Source organism: Canis lupus, chromosome 27 (genome assembly GCF_048164855.1).
Source record: "Canis lupus baileyi chromosome 27, mCanLup2.hap1, whole genome shotgun sequence".
NCBI lineage: Eukaryota > Metazoa > Chordata > Mammalia > Carnivora > Canidae > Canis > Canis lupus.
In genome coordinates this window covers 38,167,172-38,179,311 of record NC_132864.1, presented here as the reverse complement: position 1 = coordinate 38,179,311, position 12,140 = coordinate 38,167,172, and the positions used below count along the sequence as shown (strand labels likewise).

At 58.1% G+C, this 12,140-nt stretch overlaps 2 protein-coding genes across 16 annotated transcripts in view; both read right to left on the bottom strand.

The window, feature by feature from the left end:
• Nucleotides 1-232: 232 nt before the first annotated feature.
• On the bottom strand, nt 233-6,153 carry LOC140619729 (carbonic anhydrase 15-like). Of its 2 annotated transcripts, XM_072803584.1 has the most exons (8): nt 3,223-6,153; nt 2,923-2,958; nt 2,137-2,307; nt 1,445-1,605; nt 1,271-1,363; nt 860-926; nt 586-752; nt 233-501 (listed from the first exon to the last, which is right to left on the bottom strand). In XM_072803584.1, exons 1-8 carry the CDS (start codon nt 3,287-3,289, stop codon nt 277-279), a joined length of 987 nt encoding a protein of 328 aa, XP_072659685.1. In that variant the 5' UTR covers nt 3,290-6,153; the 3' UTR covers nt 233-276. The 2 variants fall into 2 exon arrangements, with proteins under 2 accessions (XP_072659685.1, XP_072659686.1); XM_072803585.1 differs by lacking the exon at nt 2,923-2,958.
• Nucleotides 6,154-6,310: 157 nt separating this feature from the next.
• DGCR2 (DiGeorge syndrome critical region gene 2) overlaps nt 6,311-12,140 on the bottom strand; it is a 97,343-nt gene continuing 91,513 nt past the window's right edge. For all 14 annotated transcript variants that reach the window (XM_072803570.1, XM_072803573.1, XM_072803577.1 and 11 more), the window contains 3 exons: nt 11,941-12,093; nt 10,731-10,967; nt 6,311-9,223 (listed from right to left, as the gene is read on the bottom strand). In XM_072803570.1, the coding sequence (XP_072659671.1) occupies nt 8,973-9,223; nt 10,731-10,967; nt 11,941-12,093 (641 nt within the window). In that variant the 3' untranslated portion in view covers nt 6,311-8,972. The remainder of the gene's footprint in view (nt 9,224-10,730; nt 10,968-11,940; nt 12,094-12,140) is intronic.

Genomic DNA, 12,140 nt, shown 5'->3' with positions numbered 1-12,140 from the left:
GACTTTAGCAGGTGGTGTTTCTAGGACCTGCCGGTTTTTCTCCTTGGAAAAGGGGGCACCTTGTCTCTCCCAGTGGGATCAGAGGTCTGGGGTTCCGGCTGGAGGTCTGGGACTGGCTGTGACGGGGTAGGGGAGGATCTCGGGGGTCTGCGTGTTGGCTGGCACACTGAGGCCTCAGTGGGGTCGGCGCAGGAATCCCGCCTCCCACCCCCGCAAGATACAGGAGGCCCCGTCACTCTGTGCATCGTTTATTGCGGGAAGGGGTCGAGCTGGGTCCTAGGGGCTCCTCCAGAGCCACAGGCGGAGCCCTAGGCCCAGCAGAGCCCCGCGCACAGGGGCCAGGTGCGGGGCGGGGGCCGAGGCTGCGGCGCGGATGGAGGCGCCCGGAGACGCCGAGACCCTGCGCCCCCCGAGAGGCTGCTGCGGGCGGAAGTTGTCGGTGAGCGGTGCGGGGCGCGAGCCGGGGAGCCCGGCCCGGGGCACAGTCTGGAACTGGGCCACCTGAGGGCTCAGGGCAGAGACGGTGAAGTCGGGAGCGCCGGGGCGGCGGGAGGGAGGGAGGAGGGGGAGGGGTGGCGGCCCCACCTGCGCGCGCCCGATGGGGACCGCGTCGGCGAAGAGCGTCCAGAGCACCGCGGGCTGGCAGCCGGGCGTGGTCAGCGACCCCGAGTAGCGGTAGTAGCGGGAGAGGCCGGAGGCGCCGGGCAGCAGCGAGGCCAGCGGGAAGGTGGGTGCCAGATTCGCCGGGACCCCTGGGCGGGGAGGGGAGGGGAGGCGGGACTGCGCCTGGCCTCCCTGTGCCACCCCGTCCCCCGCCCCCAGCAACCCCAGCCCCGGGGGCCACCCCGTGGCTCCTCACCGCGCTCAGACACGTTCTTCAGGCCCGACACAAGCGCGGAGAAGTTGGCGTTGTCCGTGTCCCGCTCCTAGGGAGGGGACTCCAAGTGAGACGGGCGCTGAGTGGACGAGTCTCCAAAGGGGAACTCTGAGGGGGTCTAGGGGAGACTGTAAGGGAAGTGGGTAGGCCCCCAGGAGGGGCAGCTGGGAGATCAACCCCCACTGACCCTGCAGACCCAGGACCTCTAGAGGCCCCATCCTCTAAAGGAACCCTTTAAATCCTACAAACCCTATACAGCCTCCCAACAGCCCCACCGGAGGCCTACAGGCCCTCTCTGCTCCCTTTGCAGAACCCCTTTCTGGGAAGCACGAGGAGTCACGGAGCTCCTCTGGTCCTCCCCCACTGCCGGGAGTCACATGGCCCCTTGCTCACTGCCAACAGCACCGCCAGCACTGCCAGCCCATCAGGGTGACTTCGCGCCTCTTCTATGCTCTGATACCTCGTGTTCATGTGGACCACGTGCATCTGGAGGGGCACAGATCACGAGAGGTACCAGCTGCCCCTTGCACGGGGCACTCCCACCACCTCCCCCATGCCCACGCCCACCTCCATGGGGTAGCGCTGCCCATCCACACTGTGCTCTGAGCCTGCTCGCCCAGGGCCCCCCCAGTGGAAGTGAAGCTGCAGGGCACGGTAGGCAGGCAGCGGCAGCCCGGCGCCCCGAATCTCCAGGCGGCTCTGCGGGTCAGTGTCCATGCGGAGCAGTACTGAGGGGAGGGGAGCACATGACTCTCTCTTCCCCCCACCTACCCACCCTTGTGTATTAGGGTACAGGGTACCAGCACTGGTCCCCTCCAGGCTAGTCTGCTCCCTGGACACTCCCCAGGGTGTCCAGGCCCCTCTGCTGGTCCGCAGCCTACAGAGGAAATACCCCACCCTGCAAGAGGTGGGGAGAGGGTGGCCTTCCTATGCCTGGAGTTTTGACCCACCACATCCACAGCTATGTGTGATATTGGGGGGCTGTGATGACTTCTAAGGCATTCTGACCTGTGGGAACGTACGGACTCCCGGTCCTTGGGGGCAATGGCTGATTGTTATTCTGGGGCGGGGGGGTCCTGACACCTGTGTATGGGGGGCATAAGGTGTCTTTACCAATGTGTGTGGATGTTTCTGTGCTGACTGGAAATTTTGATCACTGGGTGTGTGTGGTGGGGGAGGGGAACGGGTAGTTCTCACTGCCAGGTGGGTTCCTGCTCCTGTTTGGGGTGGGGGTGGGGTCCTGGCCCCAGGGTACTGACCTGTATGGCCATCATTCTCCAGTGTCCATGGGCCTGGAGGTGCTGAGTGGTAGCCTTGGAAGATAAAGGGTCCCAGGGCAGGGTCCTGCTGGACCAGGTGAAGGTCAATGTTGATGGGGGATTGGGCTGGGCCCCCACAGGCAGGGGCCATCTCCTTCCAGTGGGTGGGGCCTGAGGAAACAAGGCCAGGGATCTGTGGAGGGGGATCAGGGAGGCAACTTGGGGGAAGGCAGTGCTCCCTCCCACACGTTAACAGAAACTGCCTAGCCTCAGGAAGCTGGCCCCCGGCTTCCCCACACACCTGCTGCACACACCCCGACCTGGCCTGGTTACAATGTCTGCAGCACTCTCACACAGGCAGGCACCGCCTGGTCTGGGCCACTCTGACACACAGTCACCTGCAGGTAGACTGCCCCACAGGGGATGGAGGTGGAAGGGTCTCCCGGCACAGTGGTCACACACCCCCACTGGGGACACCTGCTCCCACATGGACTGACCACACTGACAGTGGCCTGAGTCCCCACTGATATGAACAGCTTGGCACACATGGCAGGACTGCAGATCACACCAGCAACAAGCAACAGCCCTGGACACACATGCAGGGGGACACACACACATTCTGTCTGGTGCCCAGCGAGCCACTGTGGCCCACGACTCCAGATAGAACCTGCAGAGAACACAGAAGCTCAACATGCACACTGCTTTTGGGTCACACTAGCACCAGGCTGTCTAGTGGTCACAGGACAAAGAGGGATCCCACACAGCCTCACACGACACTGTCCTCACCACACTTCGGGTCCTGGGAGTCGTAGCACCAGGTGCCTGCAGACAGTGGACAGGGGACCAAGATGAGGGACAGCCACCTGGGTCCACTCTGAGCTCTTTCCCAGCCAGGGTCCAAGAATGGGGGTGTAGGGCTTAGGCCAGAGGAGGCTAGCACAGACTCTTCTCTTCTGTCTCAGGCCCAATACCTCCTCCTCCAAAGAGACCCCCGCCCCCCACCAAAGGCAGGGCTTAACAGGGAGAAGGGGGGAGTCACAAGGGAGGGTAGATTCCAAAAGGGATGGGCAGGGTCCAGATGCTCACCCTCTGAGTCCCCGCACACCACCATTGGCACGGTGAGGAAGGCAAGTGCAAAGCCTAGAGACTGCATGGTGCAGCAGCCACTGACTCCAGAGGACTGGAAAGTGCTAGAGGACAGTGGGGCAGGCTAGGCAGCTGTTTATTAGTGGGGTGGGCTAGGGGTGTGGCTAAGTCTTGTGAGCTCTCTGGCAGGCCACTGCAGGCTGCAGAGAGGGTCCGAGGGAGTGGCGTCCAGGCAGGGCCACCAGCAGGGAAGACGGAGCTCTGAGATCACCAGGCACATGCTCTGATCCTAGGGCTGCGGCTGCGTGCCAGCAACAATTGCTGACATTTACTGGAGCAAAACACTTTTTTTTTTGGAAAGATTTATTTATTCATGAGAGACACAGAGAAAGTAGCAGGGACACAGGCAGGGAAGCAGGCTCACTTCTGGGAGCCCTATGGGGGACTTGACCCCGGAACCCCAGGATCATGACCAGAGCCAAAGGCAGATGCTCAACCGCTGAGCCACCCAGGCGTCCCTGGAGCAAAACACTTTATTTTTATTCTTTTAAAAATGATTGTATTTATTTATTCACGAGAGACACAGAGAGAAAGGGAGAGACACAGAGAGAAAGGCAGAGACACGGGGAGGGAGAAGCAGGCTCCCCAGAGGGAGCCCGATGTGGGACTCGATCCCAGGACCCCAGGATCCTGCCCTGGGCTGAAGGCAGGCGCTTTACCACTGAGCCACCCAGACGTCCTGTGTATTTTTTACTGGAGTTTGATTTGCCAACATATAGTAGAACACCCAGTACTCATCTCATCAAGTGCCTCCCTCAGTGCCTGTCACCGAGACACCCCATACCCCGCCCACCTCCCCTTCCACTACCCCTTGGTCGTTTCCCAGAGTTAGGAGTCTCTCCTGTTCTGTCTCCCTCTCTGATACTTCCCACTCATTTCCCCTCCTTTCCCCTATGATCCCTTTCACTATTTCTTATATTCCCCGAATGACTGAAACCATATGATTGTCCTTCTCCGATTGACTTACTTCACTCAGCATAATACCCTCCAGTTCCATCCACGTTGAAGCAAATGGTGGGTATTTGTCGTTTCTAATGGCTGAGGAATATTCCATTGTATACATAGACCACATCTTCTTTATCCATTCATCTTTCGATGGACACCGAGGCTCCTTCCACAGTTTGGCTATTGTGGACATCGATGCTAGAAACATCGGGGTGCGGGTGTCTCAGTCCTTCACTGCATCTTTATCTTTGGGGTAAATCCCCAGCAGTGCCATTGCTGGGTCGTAGGGCAGGTCTATTTTTAACTCTTTGAGGAACCTCCACACTGTTTTCCAGAGTGGCTGCACCAGTTCCCATTCCCACCAACAGTGCAGGAGGGTTCCCCTTTCTCCACATCCTCTCCAACATTTGTGGTTTCCTGTCTTGTTAATTTTCCCCATTCTCACTGGTGCGAGCTGGTATCTCATTGTGGTTTTGATTTGTATTTCCCTGATGGCAACCTCCCCACTTTCTCATGTGCTTGTTGGCCATGTCTATGTCTTCTTTGGTGACATTTCTGTTCATGTCTTTTGCCCATTTCATGATTGGATTATTTCTTTGCTGTTGAGTTTAATAAGTTCTTTATAGATCTTGGAAACTAGACCTTTATCTGATACGTCATTTGCAAATATCTTCTCCCATTCTGTAGGTTGTCTTTTAGTTTTGTTGACTGTATCCTTTGCTGTGCAAAAGCTTCTTACCTTGATGAAGTCCCGATAGTTCATTTTTGCTTTTGTTTCTCTTGCCTTCATGGATGTATCTTGCAAGAAGTTGCTGTGGTCAAGTTCAAAAAGGGTGTTGCCTGTGTTCTCCTCTAGGATTTTGATGAATTCTTGTCTCACATTTAGATCTTTCATCCATTTTGAGTTTATCTTTGTGTGTGGTGTAAGAGAGTGGTCTAGTTTCATTCTTCTGCATGTGGATGTCCAGTTTTCCCAGCACCATTTATTGAAGAGACTGTCCTTTTTCCAGTGGATAGTCTTTCCTGCTTTGTCGAGTATTAGTTGACCAAAGAGTTGAGGGCCCATTTCTGGGTTCTCTATTCTGTTCCATTGATCTATGTGTCTGTTTTTGTGCCAGTACCACACTTAGAACAGATTCTCTCAACTAATGGGGGTGGTGCAATGATGCCCATTTAGAGATGAGAAAATGGGAGGCTGGGGGCCGGGAGTGAAAAGCCAAGGCCACCAAGCAAGAACAGAAGATCAAAGGGGAGGGCACCTTGAATCCCAATGCTCCTGACTTTTGAGGCCGGGGTAGGGAGTATGTCTTTCCCCTGCTGTGGGTCTGGAACCACTCCACTCCCTGCACACCTGAGGTAAGGCCTTCCTTTGGGGGATCATCCCACCATCTGGGAAACTGCAGCCCTCCCACTCTGCCTTGCACCCCCTAGGAAGGGACTTCAGGCTTCTGCAGCAGCTCCTGAGGCCCTAACCCCAGGCTGTGGCTTGAGCCTCAGTTCCCTCAATTCGCTCTTCCAGAAAGTGGGGCTGATTTCTCTGTCCCTTGGTCTAACTGGGACAGTGACACCGTTTGGAAAGAGCTCTCTATCTGGCACATGTGTGCCTGTGGATGTGAGCACGACTGGCCAGTGGGGTGAAGGGAAAGAGCTGTGCTGTCAACAGTGCTAATGGCACTCAAGACCCCCCCACCGCCCCAGCAGGTGTGTCCAGGAATGAGGGACCTGTTCTCAAAAGTTCTATCCCTAAGGAATCCCTGTTCCTTTTCTAACCCTGGTCCCTCACCTCTCCAGCCCTGGGGCTCCCCCTGCCCAGCCTGGAGCCAACTGCCAGGATGCTGGTTTAGGAAGATGAGATGAGTACAAGGACCTGCCTGAGGTTGAGTCCCCTGAGTCCCCTAGGAACCCTTTTGTCCCTCCACCACAAACTGGGAAATTACTGGAAGGACCATTGGGTCAGACAGAGGGAACAGAGCATCTTGGAGCCCTGTGCCTGGCCGCACAGATGCTCCAACTCCTCCATCCGCCCATCCCCACCACTGTGCCATTCTGTCCCGACTTGGGTCATACCAAAGACTGACCACGCTTCTTCCAGAACACAAATTTATTTGGCATTTGAATGAAATGGTTCTCACAGCATCTTAAGAAAAGGATTAGTGCCAACCCAACCAAAAATAAACCCAAACTAAAAACCCTTAGTGAAAGGAAAACATAAAAAACAGGCATTGAGACAATGTACAGTATTGACTCCTTCCTCCACCAGGTAAGTTGGGTCCTGCGGGGGAAGGCTCCTCCCAAGAGCCTGACCTGTACCTCTGGGGGCCCAGTCTCTCACAGGAGCACAAGAGTCGTAGCTAGGGTTGGCCTCTGGATTCTTTGTTGGACCATGGAGCAGTCCGATCTTACAAAGGGTGGCAACAGGACAGGAGGCTGAGGACAGCCAGACAGACACTGGCGCCCCCCTTGTTCCCCTCCAGCAGAGATCAACTCCTGGGCACCAACTCTTGCAGACACAGTGGGCAGGGGTCTGGAGCAGCACTGCACGCAGGCCTTCTGCCCAGCCCAGGGACACCAGTGGGCTGAGTACCCTGGTGCCGGGACAGAGTCCTGGCCAGTCCAGAAGCAGGTCCACCCTTTCAGGCCACTCCCTGCTCAATGCCTCCTGCATGCCTGATTGGCCCCAGCAGTCCTTCGTCCCCAAAGGGTTTCCCAGTCCCCATGCATCTTGTGCCAACCCCCCTGCTCTCTATATATGGTTCTGAGGCATGGGCCAGACACATGGGAGTTGTGAAGGACTCTCAGCCATAGAGGTCAAGTCCCTATGGGCTCCGCCGGGGTGGTCACTCCAAAGCAGACACGCTCAGGACACTCACCTGGCTCCTGTAAGACCCGTGAATGCTGCTCTAGACCTCAGCTGCCTTGAGCCCAGCATGCTGGAGGCACAACAACCTTCCTGCTTTGTCTTCAGCAGCCAGTGTGGGAAACATGTACCCAGGACGCCTTTCTTGAAGTATCAGCCCTTTGGCAAGGGGAGCTCAGGCTTCCTAGGCATATAGCCTGCTTGCCTGAGGCCTGCCTCCAGCACTCTGGATCTTGTGAGCCCGGACAGGCAGTTCAAAATTCATACCTCTGGCCAGTTCTGTAGGGCAACTCAAAAATCTCATTCCATACTGGAAGAGTCCAACAGGTTTCCAATGGGAGAGTGTGAGAACGCGCCTGGACTGCACTGTGCCACCGAGGTCTGTCACCACAAAGCACCACAGCAGCACTCACTTCTAGTCAACCCTCCTGTCACTGCACGCTGGTCTGGAAAGGCTACAAAGGGGACCAGGAGCAGGGCTCCAGGATCCTCAGGAGCCAAGGGGCAGAGGTGCAGACCTGGCCATGCCTCAGTGCCACCCACGAAGTCACAGCAGGCCGAGGAGAGTGGGGCCCCATGCCGAGTTCCGGTGTACCGCCACCTGCAAAAACTTGGACACATATGCACACACACACACACACACACACACAGACATACACGCACACACAAAAAGAAAAGATCCAGACATACAACGTAGAAAAGATATGGATGTGCTAAAAATCGCACAGAACCCGCTTAATCTCCAAACCTCAGAAATGCTAAAAGCCCCGTGTCAGGAGACATGACCACTGCCCAGGAGCAGGCAACAGGGTCCCTTGGTCAAAAGGCCCCTGGGCAGGGTACCCAGCACCCCAAGCTGCTGAGGAGCACGGGAAGGTGGCATGCGGCCACTGGGCACTTGGCTCCAGTGGTGGTGGTGTGCAAGTGGACTTTCAGGAGATGGATACAGCCCAGGGCATTAATTTCAGCCACCCCTCCCCCAAAGAAACAACCCTTTATGGCACAAACAAGATGGGGTGGGGGGCAGGCCAGGCCCAGGGGCAAATTCAATAGGAGTGGGGGCTCCAGAGAGTAGCAGATAGGAGCCGGCCAACCCCCAATGGAGGATCTGGGGCCAGAACACTCATGCGTGAAGGGCCTTGGCCCAACTCCAGGGCTGCCTCCTGGGGGAGCCATGCACAGCAATGCTGGGGACAAAAATGAGAAGGTGGGGCCAGGACCTCCTGGCCCAGAACTGGGCTTCACAGAGCCCAGCTGGAAAGACAGAGTGAGGAGTTCAACCTCTTTCCAAGACCCCCTCTCAGGGCCTCGGGCACCAGAGGCCCAGGCCAGCCCCCAGCCTGGGGCAGGGTCACCTTGATGTTCACAGCTGGGGGGGAGGGGGTGGTGGGGACCCTTGGAGCAGTCGCTATAGTAACCCCCAAGGCTGTTCACCCTGTGGCAGACCAAGTGCCCAGACAATACTGACAGTCCACAAACATAGCCATGCCTGGAAACACCCCTCCTGCCCCCTGGTGGCCCCCAGGCTCAGAGGCGGTTTGGCAGGCTCCCCTGCCCAAAGCCAGGTGTGGTCTGGCCTCTGCCCACACCCCCGGTGCCTTCTTTGTTCCCTACTTCTGAAACGTGTGGTCTGAACTAACTTCATCATTCTTCTGCCACTTGAAAAGAAAAAGTCAGGGACCCAAAGCTGTGCATGTTCTTGGAGCCCTCGAGACCCGGTGCCCAGTGTCTGCTCCCTCGGGAGGTCAGTGGGGTCTGTGCACGTGCACACGGGCAGTGCAGCTGGGTCCAGGCTCACTCGGGCCCTGTGAGTCTCCCACGGGGATCAATGTTTCTCGACAGCAAACAGGTGCTCTCTGGCCGTCGGGGCCGTGGGCTGGGCCGTCCTCTACACCACGGTACTGAGGGAACTGCGGCTGTGGCGGCCGCCCCCTGGCAGTGCCTCTGTGGGGGTGCCTCCTGGACCAGGGTCAGGGGGCACAAGCAGGGCACTGCTGCTGTCGGCAGAGTCTTCCAGATCTGCCAGAGAGGCCTCTGCGGCAGGCAGAGGGTGCTCCAGGCGCCGGGGAGACGCACCTTCACCGCCACCATCCCCCGGGGTTGGCGGCCTGGCGTCTGCTGGCTCAAAGGCATCATCGTCTGCAGGGAGACAGAAGGGGGTCAGCAGGATGGTGGGTCTGGCACAGGGGAGGAGTGGAGCTAGACAGAACCAGGGAACGCTCCTGCTGTCTGAATGTTCCCACCAAGGTGTGAGTGGGGGGGCAGTGTGCTCACCCCTCACCTTTGTACCTGGCAAGGTGCAAGGTGCCATGGTACAGCCACAAGCAAGCCATGCTGTGTGACGGCGGGGACAGGCTTTGACGGTCAGCCAAACAAAGTCAGGGGAGGGGGAAAATTCTTTCTGACTTGAGGGGAGTCAAAGCAGGGCTCCTGTGACAGGAGGGAGCTCCGGGCTGGCCAAGGACAGGCTGTGGCTGGAATATGTGAATGGGAATGCAGGAGGCAGGCCCCGAGCACACAGCTCTGCAAACCTCACGGAGATGTGCAGAAATCTTCACTTTGAGGGAAGCTTTGTGGCAGCCCAGTGCCTTCAGCATGCCTGCTCCGTCACTCTGGCCTCGGAAGGCTCGGGCCATGGGGGCCCGGTGCGCACCTTCGCCTGGCGGCTTCCCCAGCCTCCGAGTCCCGGTACCCTGCCCCGGGGAGCATCTGCTCTGACAACCTGCTCCATGCAGGCATCTGGGACCTGCTGCCCCCCAGCAGGGTCCCTGGCAGGAAGCCTGTTCTACCCTGACCCACTTGACAGCAGATTGGGATAATCGGACCAATCCAGGTCTTGCCTACAGACCACAGAGAAGCAGGACTTGTGAACAAACAGGCCCCAGGACACTGGTTCTGCTGTGGCATGTGGGTGCGCGAGGAGTCGGCCACCTGGGAGTAGGGCACTGCCACTGTCGTACCGCAGGGGGCTGTGTGTGTTAAGAGGGTGTTCACACACAGGCAAATGGGATGAGACACCTGAGCTGCACACAGGGAAAAGGACAAGCCAGGCAATGGGTGGGGAACCTGGCATTCCCTCTGTGCTCCACAGCCCTGCAAGGAATGACTTTCCAGTATCAGATGGACAAAAGATTAATCAGGCCAGTGTCACAGGGCCTTCTTCCCACTTCACAGAACTGCTTCCGGACATGAGGGAATGTCATGATGGTGTCTCTTCAGCTTACCACACATACGTGTCTTTACAGCCAAGCAGCGGGCTCAGGGCGGGCCCCTGCACCTCTGGGCTAGCCCTGTACCCACAACCACCAGCACCTGGCTCCCCAGCTCTCTGCAGAGCCCAGCTGAGTGTGCCTCAAGGGCCCCTTGCTAGCAGGTGTTCACCGGACCACCGCCAACAGTCATTGGCACGTGCAGCCCTGGCAAGAGCCCGCCTGCTCTTCATCTGCCCTCCTGCTCTTCATCTGCACCACCACAGATGGTGGTTCCTTCCACTTTAAAGGGAAAACCAAAGGGAAAGCGGAAGGCCAGGAAAAAGTGGAGGCTGAGGGTCTTGTGGATTGGGGAGGGGGGCCACCAGGTCTCTGGCTACCCATGGTGGACAGTGAGTGACGTGCTACTCCCTGTCCCTGGGGGTGGGGGGAAGCACCTGCGGGGTCGTAGAACACGCTGTCAGGGTTGATGGAGGCCTCATAGGGCGGCGGAGGATCATCAGGCTGGTCGATGTCTGGGTACTTGTATGCGGTGTAGGGAGGCGGAGGGTCATGGAAGTGGAACGTGCCGCCCTCCCCGTCGTCAGAAAGGTGTAGTGGAGTGAGGCCAGTGCCGAACCCGTCTGGGCCATAATCAAAGCCAGGGATCCTCCGGCCAAGGTTGAAGTGGTGCACTGGGCAACCGCAGGGAGAAACAAACAACCGAGTCGCTCAAAGACATACACGGCTCAGCCCCCAAGTCAGCCACCCTCTCCTGGGGCTGGCCCTGCCACCCCCCAGGCCCAGGGCATCAGGCTTCCTGTCACACTTGTGTGCCCAGCTGCCCACATGAAAGCCCTGAATCTCTCACCTGGACCCCCTTCAGTGCGGCCCTGCCCCTCACCCACATGTGACCTGTCACTCCGTCCTGCCCCTTCTGCTGCCCCGCCGTCACCACAGCCCTCCTCCAGCTTGAGGGTCTTTGTAGCTGGCATGGAGAGAGGGTCTGGGGAAGGACCGTGCCGGTTCAGTGCTGCCAGTGCAATTGCGTCCCTCAGCATTCCCGCCACCTTGATTCAGACCTCGAGCCCCCAGGGTCTGCATCCATCCCACTGGTCCACACACGGACTGGGGAGCCTGGCTTGCTCACTGGGACAAGGGACGATTCCAGAAGCTCTACTAAGGGCACAGGCCACTGACTGCAGAGAACTCGAGCTGAGGAGGGCGAGTCACACCCTCAGCTGCCTAAGTTTCGAGTGTCTGCTGCTCTGACCCCCTACCCCTGGCCGGTGGCCCACTGACAGTCCAGGCTACTGGAAAAGGTAAGAGGTGATCACCCATCTGAACACATGGCGGCTGCCGAGGGTCGTGCTTCCAGGCCTGGAATGCCAGGGAGCCCGGGGGCAGCTGGCACTGAAGATGCGTCCTTCCGTCCACATGTCCGGAGCCTGATTTCAGGTCCTAAGGACAGTTCCTCCAGTTCCCCAGGTGTGCACTCAGCCCAGGAGCAGGTGAGTAGGTGGGACAGGGACACACCAGGGCACCCTTGTCAACATCCTCTCCTTCTTCCTTGCCCCTTCCTGCTTTCTGTGCTTCCCACCATAAAGGGGACACAGCCTAGGGTGGGGCCCTGACAGTGGCTGCACAGGCAGGGCCAGGCACACTCACAGTTGGCTCCAATCAGTGACTCAATGCGCTCCCGTCGCCTCTGGCGAAGCCGGTGGACCATGAAAAGGAGCAGCGACAGGATGAGGAAGGAGGAGATGCAGCTAACGATCAGACGCATCCCACTGGCCATGGAGTCAAACAGGCTGTTGCCATCTGTTCAAAGAAGAAAATGGCTGTTCACAGAAAAGAAGAGTCTGACC